This window comes from Magnolia sinica, chromosome 5 (assembly GCF_029962835.1).
Source record: "Magnolia sinica isolate HGM2019 chromosome 5, MsV1, whole genome shotgun sequence".
Taxonomy (NCBI): Eukaryota; Viridiplantae; Streptophyta; class Magnoliopsida; order Magnoliales; family Magnoliaceae; genus Magnolia; species Magnolia sinica.
Window position 1 is genome coordinate 1,655,968 of NC_080577.1, and position 25,829 is coordinate 1,681,796.

The 25,829-nt window shown below is 40.4% G+C and overlaps 2 protein-coding genes across 4 annotated transcripts; one reads left to right on the plus strand and one right to left on the minus strand.

Annotated features, from left to right (window-relative positions):
• The first annotated feature begins 868 nt into the window (after positions 1-868).
• LOC131245072 (plastid division protein PDV1) lies at positions 869-13,030 on the plus strand. 3 transcript variants are annotated; one of them, XR_009170769.1, is made up of 4 exons: positions 869-1,395; positions 4,671-5,199; positions 11,457-11,568; positions 12,550-13,030. XR_009170769.1 is itself a non-coding variant. In XM_058244269.1 (2 exons), the coding sequence occupies exons 1-2, from the start codon at positions 1,117-1,119 to the stop codon at positions 5,196-5,198; spliced, it is 807 nt and encodes a 268-aa protein (XP_058100252.1). In that variant the 5' UTR covers positions 870-1,116; the 3' UTR covers positions 5,199-5,371. The 3 variants fall into 3 exon arrangements, 1 of the variants encoding a protein (XP_058100252.1); XR_009170770.1 differs by having other exon boundaries at positions 11,457-11,542; XM_058244269.1 differs by lacking the exons at positions 11,457-11,568; positions 12,550-13,030 and having other exon boundaries at positions 870-1,395; positions 4,671-5,371.
• Positions 13,031-15,265: 2,235 nt separating this feature from the next.
• On the minus strand, positions 15,266-19,153 carry LOC131245073 (plastid division protein PDV1-like). The gene is made up of 2 exons (XM_058244270.1): positions 18,798-19,153; positions 15,266-16,180 (listed from the first exon to the last, which is right to left on the minus strand). The coding sequence occupies exons 1-2, from the start codon at positions 19,026-19,028 to the stop codon at positions 15,650-15,652; spliced, it is 762 nt and encodes a 253-aa protein (XP_058100253.1). The 5' UTR covers positions 19,029-19,153; the 3' UTR covers positions 15,266-15,649.
• Between the last annotated feature and the right edge of the window lie 6,676 nt (positions 19,154-25,829).

A 25,829-nucleotide genomic window follows, 5' to 3' on the forward strand; every position in this document is an offset into this window, starting at 1 on the left:
GATGCTTCGTTGATTCATTTTTATCAAATACTTGGTAAGCAACATAAATATCAAAATAATTGAGTCACCGAACTGGTTCAATTTAAGTTGGGGTTCAATCCTATGTGAGTGGAGCTCAGAGAAGCTTGAACTTGGCTCGAAATTTTTTCGAACTCAAAAAATTAGCCCAACTCAGCTCAAACTCAGCTTCAAACCAAGTCGAAACGAGCCTTTTCAAATCAAGTTGAGTGAGCTAACCGAGCTAACTCAGTTCATGTACAGCTCTACTCATAATTGCAATAAGTGGTGTTTTTTGATTACTCTACAATTGCATTTATGCGTAACAAAGCCACTATTTATATGAAAAATCCCCAAATAGGTGTTTTCTAAAAAAAAAAAAAAAAAAAAGTTACCACATACATTTTCAGCCAACCGCCAAAATACAACAATCCTCGTTTTGGCAAATTTTGATCTAGCAGTAGATGAAACGAGAGTTTAAGTGTATACGAATGCACGACATAAAATGGCATTTGGATGTCCTCTGGACTTGTAACGGTCATTTCAAGGGTATTGTCCAAAGTGGGTCTATTAACCCCAAATATGTAAAAATCCTCTCTGGTATCCCTTTAATAACCATTTTAGACATTTTCGAAAAATAGTGGGTGCATGCCTCTCTCTATAGACCCGACGTGCATTGAAAGCCCATTTATTCCAAATGGCGCCCGAAATCAACAGCTAAATGTTGATGAGCGGATAAGATCTCTTACACGTATTCGATTCTCCCGTTAGCACGTGTGTCCGCGGGTCCCTTCCAAAAGTTCTAAAGCGCGCGCGTCCCAGTTTCAATCCTGAAAAGAAAAGGAGATTTGCCGCGCACATATCCAAACTTTACTAATTACTATCATACGCAAAGGGGTAAAAGGGTGTTAGCCTGCGCACTCGACGTCCCGAAACGAAAGGAATCTCTCATTAGCCAGCTCAAACCCCTCCATTCATTCCCGTCCTTTTCTCTGTATCCGTTTAGGCTTCTCTGTCTTCTCTTTTCCCTTTTTCTTTCCTCTATCTGAAAACTACCAAACCCTAGAAAAGGAGGAGGAGAAGAAGAAACCCTAACCCTAACTTTTTCACTATACTGTGATGATTTCATGGGAGATGGAGATGGAGGAGATCGAGACGGTGCTGGAGAAGATCTGGGACATACACGATAAGCTCAGTGATGCTATCCACGCCATCTCCAGATCTCATTTCCTCAGTTCTATCAAATCCCTCCAAAAATATGACCGTTCGTCCGCTGGCTTCGTCTACGCGAAGGATTTTCGTGCGTCGGATGATGACGCTGCAATCGCCGAGGCGAGGAGCCTCAACGCTATTCGGACGGCACTCGAGAACCTCGAGGATCAGCTCGAGTTCTTCCATGTAAGTCACTCTCTATCGCATGATAAAAAAGATAATCACACGTTCTCTCTTTTTTCCCCCCCTCCCCTACAGGCATCCAAACGATCCTTTTAACGTTTCTGCGTTTAATTTTCCTGAAATTCTATGTATTTATCGTGAAAGAAATGATGGATGCACAGATGCCAGTAAAATGTTAAACAATGACACTCGTTATCTAGGGTAGAAATATGCCATTTCTGGTTTAAAATTTGTAAAGCATGCGGTGCCCAAACAGCATATTTTTTCCTCTTTATGAATTTAGCTGGTGTTTGTTTGGGCAGAAATCGAACACCCACCTAGATACCGTAATGTTCTCCTCATGTATGTTCAGAGGAATTGCTTGATAGGAGTGTTACTATCCATTGACATGCATACAGTTGTTGTACATATCTTGTTTGCGTGCCTCAGTCCAATCATGATGTAAATGGGTCAAGGATCATGCTAAACAGGATCAATGTGGAATCTTAACTTCCTGATTGGTGGCCACAAACAGTAGGTTAACATGAAACATTTTGTCAATGGTTCAAATTCAATGAAAAAATGTAGTTAATCAGAGGATCATTCGTTCAATCTTATCTTAAGCCCATCTACAGTGGGCCCATATTTGGACAGGGTTGAGATACACATGCTAAGTGGTTGTATGCATGTGCATGGATTCCTATGCCATCATAACAGACTAACAATTAACCCCGCTCTTAATGATATTTTGGTAGTTCAATTTATAATCCAGTGTTTCGAATGTCTCTCTCAATTCGTGCATGCGACGAGTGGAATGTAATGGTAGTTTAACCATTATATGCAACAAGGAATTATATGATCCTAAGATTCAGGAAATGTGTGGTATCCTCAACCTTATGTGCCAGTGGAGCCCATGTTTTGGTGATTGGGTTGATGGTCTATTGGGTCCGATGGTGTTGGGCCCCACTTGGGTGGACTACATTTAAAACAATTCTCCCGATCCTTAGATAAGAGCCCACCAATCTTTGCCATTTTCATTTAACGTGGATCTGTGCTGGGTTTTTCTTCTTAACCATCTATTTGCAGGCCTTGGACCAAAGAGCATCTCATTAGGTAAACCCTCAGTCCATGGCCTGTGCACTATTTCACACTCCATATCAATGGTGTGTGCGTTTGCGCACTTGCATCTTGGACATGGATGTGTGAGTTGGTCTCGGACACACACAAGGTGTTAGTCACGACTCACGAGAACCTTGGAGAACCTAACATGTCCATATTGATACATGGTGATATTGAAAACTGTATCATTATATACATTTTACTTAAAGTATGTGTAAGATTTTAACTTCACAACTAGAAGTACTCTAAGAGTTATTTAAGAAAAGTATAATTTTTATGGCTAGAATATCTGATTTTGGACAGAGCACAGTGGGTCAAATCTACAATCTCTAGCTCTAGATGTGAGATTATGAGAAGAAAGGACACAGTCCTTGTCAAAGCTTAAAATACAAGAAGGATAAATTACAAATTTCCTACTAGAAGAGTAGACTACCGGAATCACGGGTTGCTCTGATAGACTGATACGTGGTAAGTTATGGGTTTGCGGTAACACCACTTCCTTTGGTACGTGGCATGCTAAGCGTTTGATCATATGGATGACCATTCCTACTAAGTATGCATGACATGGTTATATATCCAGAGTCGTTATTGTAATTTATATATGCAATGAATGCTATTACTAGAACCTGGCATGTGTAGTATTAAATTATAGATGCTTGGTACTATAAATCAAAGAATATATCTCCACACTCTAAATATAATTTAAATTGCAACTTAATCAACGATAAGAATCATATTGTTCTGATTCATGTTATAACTTATGGCATAAGTTGGACACTAGTTGCCAAACATAATCCTCCCTTCTCTCAGGATGATGTTGTCACATCAAAGGAAAACCCTATTCATTTCCTTTCTTTTTCCCTAGATTCCACACATCCAAACATGCCCTTGGAATCCAACTTCACTCATGCCCTCGTAAGATTTAGCTGTGTAGGCCATTTTTCAGATTCGAAATATAAATTTGAATTGTAACGTAATCAACAATAAGAATCATATTGTTAAGGTTCATGTTAGAAACCAAGGCATAAGTTTGACACCAACGTCCAATATGACGCGGCCTTCCTCCCTCATCCGGGCTTGGGACTAGCAATGAGAACACAAAACTCCCGCAGGCTCGATGTAATAGACTGTTACATAGGTTGATTACAGTTTAGGTCTATCAAATAGTCTATTTCATTGGTTGATTTCAATCAATGAGTTTTTATCAACAATAAAATACAATCCATACTTTAGGGTTAGTAAAACTAGCAGTCTGGACTATCAGAGAACCATAATTCAGATCTTAGGATTTAGAATGGAAAATGTAAGGGATTGATGATTTAGGTAACATGTGCTTGACACGTGTCTAAGATGGGATTTTTAGAAAATGGACTGTCTTTATTACAGAGTCCATATTCCTTGCATAGATGATCAGCTTTTGTTTTTCCTAGGTTACGTATTAGGGTTTGGATAATGGTAAAATCAAGGTTCTGAATATTGGTGTATCGGCCAAGGCCAAAAACAATATGACACTAGGCACATTAGACCATATCATACCCATATATCTTCTTTTGGCCCCCCAAAAATTGAAGAAATATAGGAAAAATAGAAAAACAAATTGTAAAACACAAGAATCTATCTTTTCCTTTTTGTGTTTTTAACATGTATTCAATGGTATATCAGACCATTCTCTAATGAGCATGCTGTTTATTGGCTTGACTTGCTGAAAATCAATCAGATAGTGCAATACAATTTAAGCATGATTTGGTGGATTAGGGCCATTACATTGAAATTCAACAAAAAGAAGACGAAAAATGGAATAAAAGTGATGCATAACCCGTTGTTTTTTTTTTTCCCCCGAAATGACCAATTGTGCTTTGAGTCATCAAATTCCACTCAAATATTCTGTTTTGATCTCCAAAATAGCATAGAGCTAGCCTAAAATGAATTCGCAATCTTCCTCCATGGTTGAAATAAAGAAATAAGTGGAACTGAGAGCAAAAAAATTGATTTTGGGCCTGTGCTGTATTTTCCAGATCATTTTGTATCTGTGTGGATACGACCCATTTCTTTGAGACAGCTGGACTCGCCCTGTATCATGTATCGAGGGGAGCCGATATGTCCCTTTAATAACAGTATTTTAAAATGATAGTAAAATAATTTACATTACATCATTAACAATCAATTATTCTATGCTGCAGACTGTTCAGTCGCAACAACGAGCAGAAAGAGATGCTGCAATAGCACGGTTAGAGCAAAGTCGCATTGTTCTTGCAATGAGATTGGCTGACCACCACGGTAAGAAATACAAAGTCATTGAAGAAGCCCTGGCATTTGTGGGGGATGTGCACGAGGCCGGCCGTTTTGTTTCACCAGAAAATCTGTTTGAAATGCCACGAAGTCAGTCTGCTGAGAACTTGGAAGATGGTGAAAGAAAAGGGTCAAATGTTTTGATGCAAATGTTTATGTCTTGCTTTACCTTTGCTAAGAAATCGCTTAAATTGGAGCATATGGGTGGTGTATTAGGACATACTGCTTTGGTTGCTGTTAGCATGCTTGCTTTACTGCAGCTGCATCAAGTAACCTTCAAGAGCGATTTTGTTCTTGAAGTTCCACAAGCAGAAGATGATTCTTTTTACAGGAAGAGAAACGAGAATGTTTCTCAGTTGGAGGGTTCTTCTTCAAGTGGCTGTGCCAAGCATTTGGATGTGTTGTTGGCTAGGGGCTAAGGTGAAAAGATTGATTTCTTGACAAGTTGTGCATGTACATGGCGATTTTGAAATGTTAGAAGATGTGCATCTTAGTACAATGCGCATGGACAGTGTCAATGCTTCTGCTTGTAACTGTTTTACCATGAGATCTTAAATGGTATTCGGCATAGAATTAGCCTGATTAAATGTCATTTTCTAGCCTGCTATACGGTTTTCTTTTCTTTTCTTTTCTTTTTTTATGTGTGATTCTACATTCATGGATTCCTTGTATCTGAGTTTGGTTGTGGATACATGATGTTTGTTTATTCCTCTTCCCTAATTGACGGAGCCATGCTACTGACAAAATCTATGAAGGGAGGCTTAAGCATTTGCTTTTTTATTTTTATTTTTAAAATAAGAGAGAAGTCCTATATCCTCAGATAATTTTCAATTGTTATCAACTAGTGCAGTAATAAGATACTAAGCACCATCTAAAAAGTTTGTGTTTTTCATCTCTTGTGACTTGTGAGCCATGCGTATGTATGCATTGTCTTCATGTATATGCACATCTTTCTGCTCAACTATTGTTCGGTAGATGCTACCTTCATGACATGTATGCATGCATGATCGTAATGCGGTCCTTCACGCATTCCTCATGAAGAACACATTATCAATGCATCTACATACGAAGCACCCGGCTTATTTAGAAGGAAAATATCTCACATGGTTAAAGTGGATTTTCATATGGTCTGTAAGAAATGAAGAACATTTAAGAAGAAAGCAGTGTTCTGCTCCAAATGTCAGTATGAGCAAAGATAAGGATATTTAGTTTGCTTGTTGCTGTGTAAGTACTCATTCACTATATTGTTTTATGATATTTGCTAAGCCGGCTAATGTAGGGGCATTTCACACTAGGCTCGAATGGGGTGAGCTCGTGGGATGCGGCGACACACTCGGGGTGGGCGGCCCATGTGATTTGGAGCCCACGAGCCCACGAGGGGGGTTCGGCCGAGGTCCTAACCCATGAGACGTGGGGCCTGGGCTATGAGATAAAGGGATTAATTCACCATACTCTAACAGTTCGAGCTTTTAGAGCAAGTGGTTAATTGTCCTGCATCAAATTGGTATCAGAGCGAGAGGTCTCGTGTTCGAGACTCCTTACCGAGGGTGATTAATGCAGGGGCATTTCACACCGGGCTCAAGTGGGGTAGCCCGTGGGATGCGGGGACATACTTGGAGTGGGCGGCCCATGTGATTTGGGGCCCACGAGCCCACGAGGGGGGTTCGGCCGAGGTCTTAACCCATGAGATGTGGGGCTTGGGCTATGAGATAAATGAATTAATACGCCATACTCTAACAGTTCCTACATCACCGGCACCCATATACAAGGCAAACCATTTATACCTACTGTATTTGTAGGCATGGAGCATTGGGTATTGGATCCATGCCATCCATCAGTTCATTTATATGCCCTGGCCAGAAAATACCTATGGTCCATTTTTCAGATGGTCTGCAGCTTATGAAAAATTTTGGAAAGCTGAAATAAACTTGCCAATTTAGCTGACCATCCATTTTTTTTTTTCTAAAGTGGACCAGCCTAAGTTTTGGGCTAGACCATCAAAATGGTCAGTTCCACGTGATGTACAGTTCAGATATTGCCCCCCATCTGCTGCTAGAGCTGGACACCAAGCTGTGCCAAGCTCGACTTGGTTTGGCCAGCAGCTTACCTCGGCTTGGCTTGGTCCTTGAGCCGTACTGGCCAGCTCGGCTTGGTTCGCTCAGCAGCTTGGGCCGAGTTCGAGTTAATTATATTTGTAAAAAGAAGGTATATTACACACACACCCACACACTTAACTAAGGTCAATAAATCGAATTGAACGGAGTCAAGTTGGGGCTGAGTCGAGCGAGTTAACTGAGCTAGCTCGGTCCGTGTCCAGCTCTATCTGCTGCCCATGCGCATGTGGAGGCAAGTAGATTGGCTACCTTATATATGCCTTTATGCCTAGACCTTTTGTTACTATTTATTTATCATGGCATGCTTTTAATTACTTGGACCAGTCCACTATCTACCCTTTTGCATGTATGATGATCCAATCCAAAAAATCTTTAAAGAAGATTTTTTTGAGAATTCAGATGACTGATAAAGCTTGTTTGGTACAAATACAATGGCGAATCACATTTTGACTTAGACAATATATATGGCTACATCCAGAAATGTTTACACTTAATATGCCTACCTTCTTATCCGACATGATCATAGCTGAACAAATTTAAATGTAGTAAATATGTCTACATGTATGTACATGGGTACACAATGTATTAGCTGGTTTGATTCATAATGTTATGCCATGCTGGTGGATACTGTTTGTTTTGTTGTTTCCATATACATGATTGCATGTGAGCCATTATATGTTAGCTGTAACTTTTGAGCCTATTCCCCCGAAAAAAATGGTGAGAGAAACCAATCGTGTATGTTCACGTGTTTTTATGTGTGGGTAATTTGTTTACAGAGTAACCAATGTTTCTATTGCTGCCCATTTTTGTTTATGTTTATCATGTCTACAAATGTCATGGTTAGTGGTGCGGTGCAGAATATGAATCAAGAGAAACTGAAAGGAACTTGAATCTGATGCATACCGTTTGTAGCCAGTCTTCTTCACACCCCACACAAGAGATACCAAGAGCCACAAAGGACTAGAAATCTTTCCCACTGCCTTCTAGTGGTGAATCGACTATAAAATTAGAAGAAAACCATCTTCTAGTTGAGAGAATAAGAAATCAATGAGTGGAATCCTTAAAAAATTCTACTCAATAACCAAAACATAAAGTATAGCCCATATGTATGGTCCTATTGTGTTTTCTTGACCTTTGTACATGAGGTTCCCAGTTTAATTTAATGTTAATACTATTCTCTGCATGCTAACAACTTTCTTACTTTTGACTGAAATGCCAATTAACTTGCTAAGCATGAGAAATAGAAAATAACTATTAAAAAAATGAAAATTGTGGTTAATACATGCATGTGTATGAAAAATGCACACACGTAGGGTCCATAACCTGATTTGACTGCCTGTGGCGCCCAGCAATTTGATGCAGTTGCTTGTGGGGCATTAATTTGATCACAAGTTGCTGATCATCGTGACTGTGGGCTTGGGTACATCAGTTAGAGATGCCGGATCATCATTGTCCCAACTATTTGCGTTCAACTTTATCATGATTGCTTGGCAAAGTTCATGGTTACATCTCAGTATGCAGTTGTGTCTTGGTATTCTCATGATTACTTCTGTGACAGATGTCTGTCCCAACAGAGTTTGGCAGCTTCTTTATCTGGTATGCTCTTCTTCTTTCATCACTTTATTTATGCCATTGTTTTCCAGTAACTGTGTTCTTTCCTCTGCGTAGATCCATAGTCAATGTTACATTTACACATTCATGAATCTGAATGGTCGTTACAGAAAAGGGAAAAAAACCCTGAATGCAGGAAGTTTAGGCTATGTTTGGAGACCCACTGGAAATGGAAAAGAAATACATTAATTTTATTGGTAAAATATTATTTCCACCAGCTTGATAGAGCCCAGTATGGTGAGTAAAAAACTCAAATTTGTGAGAATGATCACATGGTTGCTTGATTTACTATAGAATTTTTTTTGAAAGGTAACACTACCAGTGATTGAACCTTGGATCACTCCCACTACACTGACTCTACCCATTCATCTAACAAAGGAAAACCCTCTCCATTTCCTTTCTTTTCCCTTGAATTCCATGCATCCAAACATGCCCTTGGGAGGATGATAAATCGAGAGCTTCTTGGTAAATGGTTGTGGAGATTTGGGGAGGAACCTCGTGGTGGAGGGAGAGAGTTGCAAGAAAGTATGGATGTAACATTGGAGGATGGCGCAGTAAGAGTTCATCTCTGTATACCTCTGCTATCTCGTCGCTTGAGAAGGAATTTATAATCGGGGTTGTTTTCTCCCTTGGTAATGGCGTGATAATTCGTTTTTGGGAAGACACTGGGGCTGGCAATTCTTCTCTTCAGGAGGCATTCCCTGCTTTAGCGCAGCTCTCAATGGGAAAGGATATTTTCGTTTCTGACTGTTTTTCGCAGGTGGGAACTTGTATTATTTAGTCTCCTCGTTGCAGAAATTTATTTGACCAGGAAATTGAGAAGTATGTGAAGATGCTGGATCAGATCCTCTTGCATGCTCTGATTAAGAGAAGATTGGGACAAGCTGGTTTGACTTAAGGATAATTCGGCTTGCTTCTCAGTTCAATCCTTCTACAAGTGGCTAACTAGCACTCATAGGGATGAACCAAAGCTTAATCTCTCTTTTCTGTGGAAATATGCCGCCCCCCCGAAAATCCTAGCATTTGGTTGGCTAGCAGGGAAAAAGAAAATCCTAACGGTGGATAATCTGAGGAAAAAGGGGATGATCCTCCCTAATATATGCCTATGCTGTATGAGGGCAGACGAGTCGGTCGACCATCTGCTTCTCCATTGCCGTTTTGCTCAGTCCATTTGGGCAGAGATTATGCTCAGTTTTAACTTATCTTGGTGCTTCCCAGGCGAAGTGAATCAGTTCCTTCAAGCGTGGCACGGGGTGCATATAGGAAAAGACAAGACTATCATCTGGAGGATGTCAGTCCTTGCAGTCTGGTGGTTGGTTTGGGGAGAAAGGAATAGCAGATGCTTCAGGAATACTTCTAATATGGCTGGGGCAATAGCTACAAGGGCTAAGCGTTATATGATAGAGTGGGCCTCTAATGTCAAGGATCTTTATGGCCATGATTTTTTCTTTTTAGGCATGGTCTGCTTTCTCAGCAGCCCTTCTCTGTCTTTGTTTCTGCCTTTTTCTTTTAATGATATCCTTCATCTTTCAAAAAAAAAAACACTCATAGGGATGAATGATGTGAATTCATGTCTCATGTGTGGTACAACAACAAAAAAGAAAAAAAGGGTATTGCGGCCTTTGGTTGCGGTTGCTTGGTCGAAAGGAGAGATCTCACCATAGATAACCTTAAAAAAGAGCTATGATTCTTCCAAGTAGCAATTGTCTTTTAAAGATGTTTGGGCGGGAGACCTTCCTCTCCAAGCCTTGTTCCCAACCATCGCGAGGCTCTCTTTGACTAATGTTTCCAATTGTTATTCTGTCTTAGGAACATCTCTGTTTGGTCTGGTGCCCTCCTTGTCAGTGGGATATGGATGATGGGGAAATCGAAGAGTTTGTAAGATTGTTGAACAGGCTCATCCTTTATGTTCTGGATAGTAGTGAGTGAGACAAGATGCTCTCTGGCTCAAGGATAGATCAAGTCATTTCTCAGTTTGATCCTTCCACGGTTGCTTGTGCTGATTGCCTCCCGGTGTTCTATGCGGTGCCACTTCCCATGTGTGGTCCTATGGTAGTGAAGCCTTTTTTAATTTGCTGGAAGGACCATAAAAACCAGTTATGCTGCAATTGATATGTGTAATTTGTTTGAGATTTGCTAGGCCCAAATGTATATGAAACCCTGTCCATCTACCCTTAAGCATGTGGTGATATGGTACACTTGTGTGAGATTCGAGGTTTCCACCAGGTGGTCCACACTTTTAGATCTTTTGTCCTAAAAACCAGGCTGTTGCACTCCTCGTGTGGGCCATTGAGCACTGAAAAGGGATACTCCTAAAAAATGGAAGTGCTAAAGAAGTTGTTTAGCCATCAATTTGTCTTGTGCATGCCACCCCTCTGAGGATTGAAGTAGTGTGTTTCTGATCCAGAAGATAAAAGTCATATAATCAGTGTGGCCTACCTGGTGGAATGCCCAGTTCTCAGCATCTCACACACATTTTCTATATTCCCATGTGGTAGCTTGTAAATGGGCAATGTTTTACTTGTACGGGGCCTTAGCAAAAAAATCTAGGTTGTCTTTGCAGGATGATCTATAAGCATTTCCTTTTTCCTTTTTAGCTAGAAGAGTAATAGTATCTTGAAAGAAGCTGGATTAATACAATGCTTTCTACATTAAGCTTTATATGCAAATTTCATATAATGCAATTAGACACACTTACATCATGTATTTACACGCTTAAATCCACTTAGATGAACTTCGACGCATGTAGATGCATTTCTATGTTAAGCTTAAGGTACAGAGCTTTGTAATTTGGTCTGGGCTTGTTGTGAAAAGTTTTACGTCTTTTGTGACAATCAATCAATAGGTGTTGAGCCTTCCCTCATAATTAATATATGAATATAATACGTATGACATTAGCTGTTCAATGCATCATTTGGAAATTTTTACTCTCATTCCTCTGTTGCATTCCAGATGCAAGTCCATTTTGGAGGGAGTTACGATTACAGCCCTCTGGTATGTATTGGACTGCCAGACTGATTGGCCATGAACATTGTAAGGTGGGCCCAAAACTTCCCAACCTAAGGTTTGCTCTTTATCTGATTTGCTCTTCTTGTTTTATCACTTTATTTATGCTATTGTTATCTAGCATCTGTGCTATTTTCTCTGCATGGATCCCAAGTCAAATGTTACATTTACACATCCATGAATCTGAATGGTAATTACAGAAAAGAAAATTGAGAAAAAAAAAAGCAACCTGAATGCAGGAAGTTTAGGTTAGGTTCAGAGACCTGGAAATGGATAGGGAAAACACTAATTTCATAACTATATTATTATTTCCAATGGCCGGATAAGAAATGGATTCCAGTATCAGAGGTCTTGTTCGGATGGTGAGTAAGAAACTCAGATTTGTGAAACAACGGTCACATGTTCTATCTGAAGTCTTCCCTTTTCTTTGCTATCCAAACATCAGGTTGATGGTGTCACATCAAAGGAAAACCTTCTCCATTCCCTTTCTTTTCCCTTCGATTCCACATATCCTAAGTTGGAATCCAAGGTGAAAGAAAGTAAAAATAATAATCATCTGATGATGATTTGCATTAGAACTAAAGAAGCATGTATTCTAATTTTGAGTTCTTGTTTGGATAGGAAGTGGAAATCTCATATTCTCTCAGTACTCAACTCACCTAGTCTCTTGTGCCATAAGCTCAAATTATGGAGAAGTGTGACGATTGCTTGGTGGAATCCACCTTTTCCCCTGCTCTATCTAAACATCACAAATCGCCACACAAGAAAAAACCTTTTCCCTTTCCATTGTTTGGCATGGAATCCATGGTCTTGAAACATGGCTGGGAAGTTGTGATGGAAGATGAATGAAACATGAACAAGTCAAACTTGCTTTATTCCAAATCCGTTTGTACTGACCTCAAAGATTTCTTCTTTAATTATTTATAGTTACTGTACTCTTTAGTGTGGCTTTCTGTGCTTTTGTCAAGGATCTCTGAAATTTTGTCCGAGCTTCACTCTCTAATCCTTTTTTTTTTTTTTTTGATAAAATGCCATCTAGTACTTGGCATGGGCACGTGGTGGTCGTAGGCAACCTCTATATGGCCCATTAATGGGAATTGAGGACACTGAAATGGTATCTCATCCGCCATGCTGATACCACGAAAGGTCTAAGGCTGTGAGTTTATGGTAAGAATAGAGGGCTACATCAAGTTGATAAATGGTCCACATTCAATGCACACGTGTGCCTCACCTGGTGAGCTGACTTGCATATGTTCGTGATGGGCACCTACCTGCCAAATGGCCTGGGTCTCAACACATACCATGTGCACACGGGTGCCAAGCTCAATCCTCATGGTACCTGATCATCTTCCAACTTGGTAACTTATCCCCATTGCATTGTGTCCAGTGTTTAAAGTTTCTGTTGTAAATTTGCATTTCTCATTATATGTACGCGTCATGATATATCTAGTCTATAGACATTGATGGATAGTCTGCTAGTTCAAATCAATTGGCATGAATCTCTGATTGCCAATTGTGTTTGGTTGGTGTTTGTCCGTACCTATCATCGACTTAAAAAGAAAGAAAAAATGGAAGCCCAATAGTGCAATTTATTTCCTTATTCGTCATCATTTTAAAGATCTGATGCCTTTCCTGTAATAAGTGGCATGCCAACCTATGGTCTGGCTGCACTGCGAGAGCCGCACACTGCATTTTCAGCCACAAAAAAATCAGGAATAATTTTTTGTTTAATCCCGCACCGTGAAGTGGTTTTTCGTGGCTGAAAAGTCATTATACTCTTCTTGTGCTGCAGCCAGCCTGTAGGGGGTTAGTTGTCTGTCCTGAAATGTGTCTTGAGTGACCTTTACAATGGTTTTCAATGGTAGAAAAGATTAAATGTGCCAAGATTGTACCTGTAGTTGGTGCACCTACATCTCCATGCCACCCATTGTGGGCGTGAATCTCAAACATGTACATTTTGAAATGCTGATAGATTCCCGCCAACCATCTATTAAATGGGGAAAGACAATGGACGGGTGGGTGCATGGTGATGTGAACGCTGTGAGCGTTGGCGTCGTGATTACGTTTTCCTCGTTGTTCTGGTATTTTTCTGAATTTCGTTTTCCTTGCTTTGTTGTCTCTCTTTTAACTACTTGTGTTAAAAAATATCTTGTTATCCATTGTCTTGCATCCCTCTCCGAAGCTACCTTTCTCGTAAAGGAGAAACAAAATAGATTAAAAAAGAAATGAGAGGATGAAGCCATACTCATTTATTCCAAGCTTACACTAGACAAAATGAGGAAAAAGTACAGCTTTACTGTATTTGGTGCTCTATTCGTTTCTTTTTGGGACCCACATATAAATGGTGGGGATGGTTCAAGAAGATATTACAAGATCATACATTCGCCACTGGTGAGCTGCCATCCAGTTGCCTCAAACATGAACAAAAATGCGTGCCTGGCAATTTATCCAATTTTGTGCTATTTTACAGCATTGCAATACTATTTCCTATACGTAATTAATTAATATATCATATATGTATTCAGTATTAGTTAAAAATATTATTGACTAGGCATATTACAAAAATGACTTTAGGTAATCGGGTGAGCGGATACAGATATTACCCTATCTGTATCTGACCCACGTGGCAGTCCGGTAATCAGGTAAAGTCTCATGTCTGAATCTGATGTGCTTGCATTGGATACGCCTGGTAATCAGAAACGGTTTTCATTGCTACCTTTATACCCGATTAAATGGAGTCCCCTGCACCTCACCACTCTCTCGAAAGGCAAATCAGTGTAGACTGAACTTTGTGTTGTGGTTTGACAATATATCAATCTCTAACCATTAAGAGCTGGGGTTGATCATGTGTTGGGCCTTAGCTAGGAAAGGGTGTGGAGGTCCTGTAAGAAAATACCAGGCCCAGATCAAATTCAGAAAAATATCTCGTTTTTGTGGGCTTTTGTGGGGGCAATATGGCATTTTTTGGGACTATGGTTTCCAGCTTACATGAAGTCAGGCAGTCGATGGGCTGGGCTGGGCTGGCCTAGAGGGTCTGGGGCTGTGTGTGTTTTCTAAATTTTAGGTTGGTGCATCCAGGTCTGGCCTGATTTTCAAGCCCCCAAAAATAAATTGTGTGGTGGACCTTGGCTGGCCTTGATGGACCCTTGGCATTGCTATGACAGGGTCAGTGCAACTCTGCAAAAGCTAAGTTACCGTGCGGCAGCAGGGTTTTTTGGGCAGCTAGAAATTGGAATCCGAGATTTCCAATACAAATCATGTTCGGCAACCCCGAAATCCTGGGAATGGTCCCTTTTAAAATCCATGAGAAAAAGGTGGGTTGTAAAATCCAGGATTTTAAATCTTCTCAAACTGTTGTAACTACTCTCCTCCCCTCTTTAAGGTCCCCTAAGTAAAGAATTTAGGCTGCCAAACATAATTTCTGAATTCCACGGGATAAAAAGTTCAGTGTGCCAAACACAATCAAGAGTGCAAAATCCAAGTTTGAAAATCCAGGATTTGGGTTGATTTTGGTTCTTAAGTCAGAATCCAAATCCATACTGCCAAACGACCCCATGTACCAAACGACCCCATGTACCAAGGAAGTGAAAATTCCATAATTGAGGATAAAAAATAAGATTGTGATTGAGGAAGACAATGAATTTGGAAACAAAGCAATAATCTCTACCATCTTCCTCGGCAAGGGGGCATGATCTTGTCCGCATCTCTTTACATGACAAGCCAAAATGAATGAAATGCATACACACAATGAGATATCTCAATGAACAATCCAAATCAATGGAATGCATAAATACAATAGACGAATCTAAAAACGGCCTATACACTATTTTATCAAATCAAAACCAACTCCTCATCACACCAATCCAATCAATCCATGTGATGGAGGAATTTCAAGCTAGAGAGACAATGCCAGTTTCTTCAACTGAAATTTCACGCTATTCAACCCGAACCTTAGCTCAGAAAGTTGTAAATCAGGCCTCAGGTCATTGAAAAATTTGCAAAACTAGAGATAAATGCAGCCTGTTGCCTCAATTTCTGTACAGATTGCTCTCCACTCATGGACAAATCGAAAATAGCCGTAGAAGCAAAGAAACCCAACTGCACAGACCAATCTATAGACCAATTTATGAAGGTAGATTTCACCCCCTCCCATAGAAGACATCCAAATGGCTGTTTGGAGTGTTTTCAATGAAACCCATTTGTCCTAACACCGTGGATTTCATGAGGGAATGCTCATGCCTTCCATAAGAACTTTTGACTCGATGCATTGTTTCCTTTCTTCTGATCATATGATGTTGCCTAGTCTGATATAAGTGAATGACAGAAACCATGCCTGCCACAACCACTGCCAATCTTCCCGCCATTCCAGCAGCTTTCTTCAATTTCAATGGATATGATAAAAACTGAAGACAGGACTTGAGAAAAGCCACGATTCGGTTTTCCGTTGCATGAATGGAGCATCCATCTTGGAGAGTGACATTTGTCTTCTCTTTGATTGGGTTTTTTGAATCCCAAATGGTGTTCTTGTTCATCACAAATGCTAGCAAATCTTCAATCACATCCAGTGTTCTTCCATGATGTTCAGCTATCCTTTCTAGGAGGGATGATCTGCTTTCTTCCAGTCGCATAAGAGCCGTGTCTCGCTCTGTTCGCTGCTGTGATTGCAATCTCTGACAACAGTAAGAAGAAATTAACAAGGATGTAAATAAAGCAGCATTTGGGTGCACTGCCAAATTGTGATTGGTGGGGTTTCCCTACTGAGCTTTATAGACTTGGTGTATGTGGTGTTGCAGAAAAGGAAGCCTGATCAAGCAGGCTAGCATTTTCCCGCTTTTGCACCCAAACATATGCTCAATATCTCTGCGCACATCAAATATAGAGACTGTGTGAGTCTATCTATCTACATACATGTTTGTGTTGTATATACTATCATATCAACCAACAAGATCTTGTTGAAATATATCAGACTTACAACTTATCCATCCCCTCAAGAAAACACGTCCTGCTTTTTGCAGTTTCTGTGTCTTTCCCATGGGTAGGTTGGAGCCTTTTAAATTTTATTTGATCAATTGGTCACTCTGAAGAGTAGTTCGGTTATTTCGCATCCACATGCATACAAGTATGTACAAGGATGGTAGCTCATTTCACAACTGAAATCTCTTCACTGAATAATAGTTTTTAACTTAGTCGATGGTCACAATATAAGGGGCTGCTTGGATTTGGGCAAAGTTGTGTTCTGACTAGTAGTCATGGACAAAAGTACGTGTCCATGATTTGTTAACCCTATTGTACATGGAACTTAGGTACTTTTGGAAAAATAGTCATTGAGATATGACCATCAAACCATGGATTTGCTGTCCTTGGCAGAGAGGTGGAACTACCTGTCATTGACACTTTATAGTTTCGGTGCACATGAGAATCACTCTTATATATGTGCATGTACATGACATATTCCACTATACCACTTGCACGATTGCCAAAGTCTAAACATCTCACATGTGCATATGTACCACCTTCAATACTCAAATACTAAAAAATGCAGTAAAATGTGCTACCAATTAATGTTTTGAATTCCCTATATGTGCCGCAATCTATCTTATCCCTCTTCTAGTGTGTATTTGACGAACAAAGAATTAAATAATTAGTTCGCAACAACATGTCCATGACTTGCTTGAGCCGACCTCATGCATTGGGTTGCTACTCGTGATGCAACTTTGCCTGAATCCAAACAGGACCTAAAAGTGACACTCTTTCCAGGACTAGGGTATAGGTTAGAAGGCCAAGAATGCAAACTTTCTCCAAGCATAATCTGGAAATCCAGGATATCAGTTTCCATTCATATATGGATGGGAGAATTCATGCATGCATTGGTTCTACTATTAATGATTTCAAGATTGGGCTGCAGCACATAATACTGTTCTCTATCGATTATTTGGAAGGCTTTCCCCACATATTGGATTTGTATAGCCTTGTCCTCGCCTTTTGCTGATAAATTTTAACAAAGAAGAAGAAGAAGAAGAAGAAGAGAGAGCGAGAAAAAACCAGTGTGATGGATGTTGAAGAGATTTCATCAGGTGATTGTAAAAGAGATCGAGTTAGCAGTGGCTTCCAACATGAAGGGTTGGAAATTCTATACCTAGGAAACTTAGTCAAGAGCATGGAATATGATACATTTTACAGAGGTATGCTAAGGTGATTCATGCAGGAAATACTGAAGAGGCAATTCACGGCATGTGCTAGATAATGGCCACTCATCAGATGGGAGCCATGAACACACCTTACCCTGGTGGGTATGTATCATGAAAGGTGATACATCTGGATTAAGAGGTGTGGCGAGGCAATTCATTCAAGGGAAGGTTGAAGTGGCGATTCATCAGCCCGCCATGAACATGCCTTAATGAGCACGAGACTCACAAGCAGAGTAGCGTGCGAGGTCATGTACCTGTGGAATTGTTCGCGTAACTTCAATCAAATGGTCTTTTACAGAAGACGCCTTGATGAAAACAAATCTCAAATGCTTGCCTAGATTGAAAATGCTCCTGAACTACCATAAGCAAAAGTGACAGTCCTTAAACTAAGCCCAATCACTTAATCTTTTGTAGCATTGTCTGATTTGCTTATCACGAATGAATGACTGGAATGCTGAATAATATTACGAATACTAACTAAATTCAGTGATTAGGCCATTGGGTCGATTTGATTTTTCAGATTATACAAGTAAATAATCCATGGCGCATCAAATCCTCATCATGTTAAATCATCATAATCTTTCCAAAAGCTCACTGCCCATCAAGAAAATTTTATCCGTAACACAATGATACCATTGAACAAAGACTCTAATCCATTCAAATCTGCGTCAATACGAGAAATTCAACAACCCAAAACACATAATTGAAGATGAAATGCTCAATATATTCCAAATGTGTAACTAAATTCAATGATTAGACCATTGAGTCCATTCGATTTTTTGGATTATACATGTATATAATCCAGGGACATCCAATCCTCATTATGTTGAATCTTCATAATCTTTCCAAAAACTCACGGCCCATCAGAGAAATCTTCCTCTGTAACATGACAGATACTATCGAATAAAGACTCTAATCAATCCAAATCATTAACAATATGAGAAATTCAACAACCCCAAAACACACAATACAAGATAGACGATGAACCCCAAAAAAGAAGAAAACTCAATGCATTTAAATTCCATTCAGCTTCACCTAAAAAACTCATCAAAGGTATGTAGAGAAATAGGAAAAGGAAAGGCTAAAAGAACCCACCAACCTGCAAACACAAGAGCATATTCTCAAGCACTTGTAATGCTTCCCTGATAGCAGTCAAGCTCTTTGTCTCAGCAGATGAGCTCTCCGCAAATCCACCATAAGGGACATGTTGGGGATGAAATTTTCGAAATTCAATACAGCTGATGTAGATTTCATCACTGATCTTGTCATGCAAAGCCCAAGCTCTCTCAATCAGAGATTCCAGGTTTTCCTCTACTTCCATCCCACCCATTAACAGAATCCAATGAAAGAGTGGTGTGTGGCATTTTCCTTTTTCCCTTTTTATTTTTAATTTTTAATTTTTAATTTTTGTGTGTGGCATTGGTAATGGAATGCAGGGCCCTCTGCCACTGTTGTCAGCTTCCTTTCTTTTCTTGAATCCGGTTGGAACGGAGTTCGTTTGCCTCCGCCGCGACTAAGAGTCTCCAGTAGCTGACGCCTCAATGGACCAAAATATCGGAAATTTTCGATGATCTGTACTGTTCAATTTCTTTGTATTACCATATTTAATATATAATCAAAAAATCGAATTCATTGATAAATATTGTCTTTTAGTTTTGTATATGAACATGAACCGATAAAAATTATATGGACAAAATATGGATTGGTGTAATTCTCTTCGTGGGCTAATAGCATAGCATACAGAAAATAGACGGTTCTGATGATCGTAATACCTCAGAATTTAAATAGGCGACGTGGCGACGCATGCTGAAAATCTCAGTCGCGACAGAGGAAAAAGTAACCAGTTGAGAAAATCATTCTCGGTAGTTGGACTTTTCTTTTTATATCGTTTTTATGCGGATCTGGAACTACCCCTCCCGTCCCAAGCAAGTAACAGAGAGGGGCTCTGAGGGGCCAACGTGATGTACGGATTTTATCCACACCGTCCATCCAATTTTCCATATCATTTTAGGTTTCAAATCCAAAAATAAGGCAGATCCTAAGCTCAAGTGAACCACACCACAGGAATGGAAAAAAAAAAAAAATAACAAACAAATATCAGCTTGATCTAAAACTACTGTGGCCTCCAAAAATTTTTCAACAGTAGGTGTTTAATCCCCCACCGTGTGGTCCACTTGAGCCTTGGAATGCCTCTTTTCTGTTGGTGTACCCTTTAATGATATGGAAAAATGGATGGACGGTGTGGATAAAATCCATATATCACGGTGTGATGATTGATAAGCATGCAAGCAGAAGCTGTACAGTGGCATGTGTACCTAAATCAGACTTCCGAAATAGTGGGACCCACAGTAGGTAGGGCAGAGGCGCAAAGATCAGATTGATTGGACGAACCGGACTGCTGGTCAATGAATTTCTTTTCGTTGAATTGGACGGTGGAAAAATTTCCCTTCCAACCGTCCATTTGATATACATCAGTTACCCAGCTAGGATCATTTGTTCAGTGTATTTTCTGATTTATGAGCCCTCTATAGTAGGGCGTTTCGATTATTTATTTTGATATACATATGCCACCGGGGCAATTTTGGTGTTGATGCAGGGGGGCGTATCCATCCAGACCGTTTATCTAGGTCCCCATGGTTTGGATTGAAAATCATTCAAAACATACATATATCTGTTAATCCTAACCATCAGATCTGTAATCTTCAAATGGACGGTGATAGAGAAAAATAGTTAACGGTCAACATTCACTGCATATGAAAGGTTTTTTTTTTTTCGGTTAGCTTGTTAGTACACCCCACTGTCAGTTCCCAACCCCACAAGGGAATCCATACCAAGACCTCAATGTATGAAAAATCAAATGTCACGTGCATGACGTGTTGTGAATTTGCTAGAGCTTTCTGTACTGATTATGGTGTGGGCTGCTGCAATTTGATCGGTGGGCCCTTCAAATCACTGATGGTTGAACCTAGCACATTCAGTTAGTGGCCACAATTTCACAGTTGAAAAGTCAATGGTTACGGTCTAACTTCCACTACTGAAATACGATGGCCGGGATGTCCCATCAATTTGCTTTTTCAAGCAATGCCAAATCCACAATTTGAATGTAGGAAATGGTGACACGTGTGCTACATGTACAGTAATGAGATGTCACCATTCAAATCTGTTCGGTGCCTTCCCTAAAATGTGTCATCCAATCTTCACAATCTTAGAAATACAAGTTTGTCCGTTGGATCTGGACTTTTGATCACTTCCCATTCAACGTCCATTAGCTGGCCCACCCATTAGATGGTTGATATCATCTGACCACAATAGGATCCCACGAGCATGCAACATCTACCTTCAATCCAATATTCCCTTAGTCATGGCAAACAAACACCGATACCGATTCCTTCATTGACACACAGAAGAATGGTATTTTCTCAGTCCACGTTGTTATTATTGCATTAGATGGTTGTTATTATTGCATTAAATGAAAAGTGAAACCATGTGTCACGATCAAACTGCAATAAATAGAAATTTTTTGTTAGTGGTAAGCACATGATTGAATATCACCGACACCGGTCTAGCTTACATGCTACAGTGACCCTTTCATTAATCACAAGCCAACTCACTCGGTGTCATGTGACTCACCCGAGTTGGGTGAAATAGGCTAACTTGCCCAAGTCAGAGGTGATTCGTGGTTAGAGCTAGGGCAGAATCCGGCCCGATCCGAACCGAAGGCCTGGATCGGTGCGGATCAAGTAGGACCACTTAAATCGGATTGTATGTTGGATTAAATTCGGATCGTGGTCAATTTAGACCGATCCGATTCGAAATCCGAACGAACCCTAACCCCTCTTTCTCTACCAGAAGAAAGTGCCGCACCCACCCATCTCTCCCAATTTACCTCATCTCCTTCCTTCTCTCCTCCTTCTCTCCCGGTTTCTCACATTTCTTTCTTTCTCTCCTCCTTTCTCTCCCTCTTTCTGCCTAGACTCAACTCGATCTGACTCAATTCAGTTTCCTAGACTGAGTCGGACTCGGTTCGGGTCAAGCAAGCAACAATTCGGATCGGTTCGAGTCAGCCCTGCTGGACTTGGTCCCGGATCGGATCGTGTTTGGGTCAGGTTCTTGAAAAATTGAATTGAGTCGAGTTGGACCCAATCCAGTCCGACTTGACTCGATGCCCACCTTTATTCGTGGTACTAATTAAACTGCCTTGATTCACTGAGTCTGAGTTGACTCCAATGAGTTAGGTACGCCTCAGACAAGTTGGGAATCCATGTTCCATGTGGTTGCGTTGATGCATGAACTGAATCTTTCAACGGGGAACACAACAAAGGGAGAAATGCAATGGACATATCCTGCAAAATGTGGACGACCTGATTGGGGCTGACAACGGCCCGGGCCTCAGGCCTTGTTAGAAAATTTGAGTTTGGTTGGCCTAGGTACGTGCTGTGGAGAGCCGGGCCAGCGGTTGGCTCAGGCCAGGCATTTGAATAGTTGGGCTGGGCCGTTTTAACATTTTCTTTGCCCAGTCCTAGCCCATTTCAAGCCCTTATTCAATTTTGTCATTTTCATTTCAACTGGTGACAGGCAAGTTGGCTGGTTGAGAGAGATAGAAAGACAGAGAGATGAAACAATGGCCCACTTCAAACCTAGGGAAGGCCAAAGATTTGATGGCTCGGATCTTACAATCTTGAAAGTTATTGAATCAACGATTAAGATTGAGGAGTATAGGCCCCACCCTACGTATGCAAATTTTAAATAAAATAAAGCTATACATTTTAGGGTTAATCAGCTGTATACTTGGGTTTTTAGCTCTAACAAGTGGGCCCACGGTTCGGTAATCCAGACCATTGGTCAGTTGATATCCAGTATGAACGGACCATGCATGCCCCAATTCTTTCTTTAATTGGAATATCCTAGCCGCCAATCTGTAGGCTCTTTTAGATTGGATCTGGGACTTTATTTTATTCCTTTTTTTGTTCTTATAGATGTCTACTTAAAGGCTAAAGTTCGAAAGGTTGGGACTAACCTATCTAGAGATTTTTAGGGCATTATCCATCCAACATGTGAGGTATCATGCCAACGGTCGAGATTACCGAATCATGGGCTCCACCGATCAGAACTGAAAATATAAATGTACTGTGCGAGGCTTGGGTGGAGGATCCTTTAATTCCTTCTCCGTTGGAGGGGTGGACAGACCTTTCAGGTGAATGATTACGTGCATTAGAACGCATACTAATTACCGTACGTTAAATCTGGGCCTACCTTGATGTATGAGTGGCATCCAAACCGTTCATTAGATGCGCAGTCACATATTATTTGTAAATCCTAAATTCGAGCCTGATTCATGACTCAGTTGGGCCACAATAAAGGGAACAATGGAGGAGTATGTGCACCATAGAAACTTCCATGATTTGGTAATCTATACCATTGAGCTCTTTTCCTTCCCACTGGATGGATCATGGCCCTTAGACCTTCTTAATAAAACAATCCAACAGATTTTATGCCTACGGAAATACAACTGTCCACATTCAACTGAATCTAAGCCCCAATATTAGCAGTATAATCTTGCTGTCTTGGATATTTTTAGATCATAGCCCATCAATAGTAGGGACTCAACATATTAGTGGTCTGGATTACCCAGCCATGGGCCCCACCTGTCAGAATTGAACGGTTAGCATTTTTCAATCTCCAAATTCTTTGGTGAGAATTTTGCGACTGTACGACCCATTTATGGCCCATATTCTAGACCAAGCCCACGTTATTTTACCTTGCAAAAATAAGCCCCAGCTGTACGGATGGCTTGCCAAAGGTCGAAAATGCCCCTGTTTTCTCCTTCAAGCGGATCGGCCGCTGCTCGAAGACGAGCGCTGACGCTCCTCGAACTCCGGGTTATACGAACGGTTGAAAGGAGATCAACGTTACATGGGCCCCACAGTTATGTATTTATTATATCCACAACGTTCATCCATATTTCGAGATCATTTCGGAGCATTATCCAAACAAAAAAAAAATCATATCCAAAGAGCAACTGGACCACACCAAGAAGAGCAGCAGAAAATTGATTTTCACCGTCGAAACTTTTGTAGGGCCCACCATAACATTTATTTTCCATCCAATCTATTCATAAGGTCACAAAGACCTGGATGAAGAGGAAAAACAAATTTCGTAATGATCCAAAACTTCTGGGACCCTAAAAGGGTTTCAATGGTAGACGTTCAATCTTCCACTGCCTTTTACAGTGTGGTCCAATTGATAGCTAAATCTGTCTTATTTTTCTTCCCAAGCGTCAGTACGAGTTCGCCAAATAGATAGACGGTTTGGATATAACACATACCTCATAAAAGGACCCACAAAGGCAGTGGGGATTACAAAAGAAAAAAAAAGAGCCAGAATCTATGGCTACGGATTATAACCGTCGACATAACCGCAGCCCATGCTTTTTTAATATGTCCTTTGCTATGCATCAAAGGTCTTTTGATATGTACTTCGATATATCGAATATCTTTCAATTAATCGAAAAAGGTCCGGAACTGTCCAGCAACTTTGCATAAAAAATCCTGCAATTTTCAATTAATCGAAGTGTATTCGATATGTATCGAAGATATAGCTACGGATTATAGCCGTAGCCATAACTGCAGTCCGTAAAAGTTTATACAAATTTTTTTAAATTTTTTTTTTACATGGAGAACTTTATTCTACCTACAGTTTTCTCTAATACATATTTATATAAATATGTATATATAAGCATATAAAAAAAAAATTTCTCTCTTTTTTTCATTTCTTTCTTTATTCATTTAACAAGAATATCTTCTAAACCAAAATTAGTTACTTGATGTGCCCTATATGATTTTGGGGTAGGAGAAGCTCCTTTAGCCAACTAACCTAGTTATTTACCAAGATTCTATCAGGTCGATGGTCGAAAATCCATTTCATTCACTTTGCAGTCAATTTCAATCAGTTCGTGGTTAATTTCATTTATATCATTTACTTTACGGTCATTTCCGCGCATTTCACAGTCAATTCGCTTCACTTCACGGTCATTTTCATGCATATCACGGTCATTTCCGCCTATTCTGTGTTGATTCACGGTCATTTCGGGGCATTTCATGGTCCAATCGCTACACTTCACCGTGAAATGCGTCGAAATGACCGTGAATCAACACGGAATAGGTGGGAATGACTATGAAATGCTTGAAAATGACCGTGAAGTGAAGGAAATTGACCGTGAAATGCGCGGAAATGACTGTAAAGTGAAGGGGCATGACCGTGAAGTGCGTCGAAATGACTGTGAATCAACACGGAATATGCGGGAATGATCGTGATATACATGGAAATCACGGTCATTCCCACTTATTCCGTGTTGATTCACGGTCATTTCGGTGCATTTCACGGTCATGCCCCTTCACTTCACGGTCATTTCCGCACATTTCACGGTCCAATCGCCTCACTTCACGGTCATTTCCATGCATATCACGGTCATTCCCGCCTATTCCGTGTTGATTCACGGTCATTTCGACGCATTTCACAGTCATGCCCCTTCACTTCACGGTCATTTCCGCGCATTTCACGGTCCAATCGCTACACTTCACCGTGAAATGTGTCGAAATGACCGTGAATCAACACGGAATATGCGGGAATGACTGTGAAATGCATGGAAATGTTCGTGAAGTGAAGCAAATTGATTGTGAAGTGCGCTGAAATGACCGTGAAGTGAAGGGGTATGACCGTGAAATGCGTCGAAATGACCGTGAATCAACATGGAATAGGCGGGAATGACTGTGATTTCCATGCATATCACGGTCATTCCTGCCTATTCAGTGTTGATTCACGGTTATTTCGACGCATTTCACGGTCATGCCTCTTCACTTCACGGTCATTTTCACGCATTTCACGGTCCAATCACTATACTTCACCGTGAAATGCGTTGAAATGATCGTGAATCAACACAGAATATGCGGGAATGACCGTGAAATGCATGGAAATGACCGTGAAGTGAAGCAAATTGATCGTGAAATGCGTGGAAATGACCGTGAAGTGAAGGGGCATGACCGTGAAATGCGTCGAAATGACCGTGAATCAATAAGGAATAGGCGGGAATGACCGTGATATGCATGGAAATGACCGTGAAGTGTTGATTCAC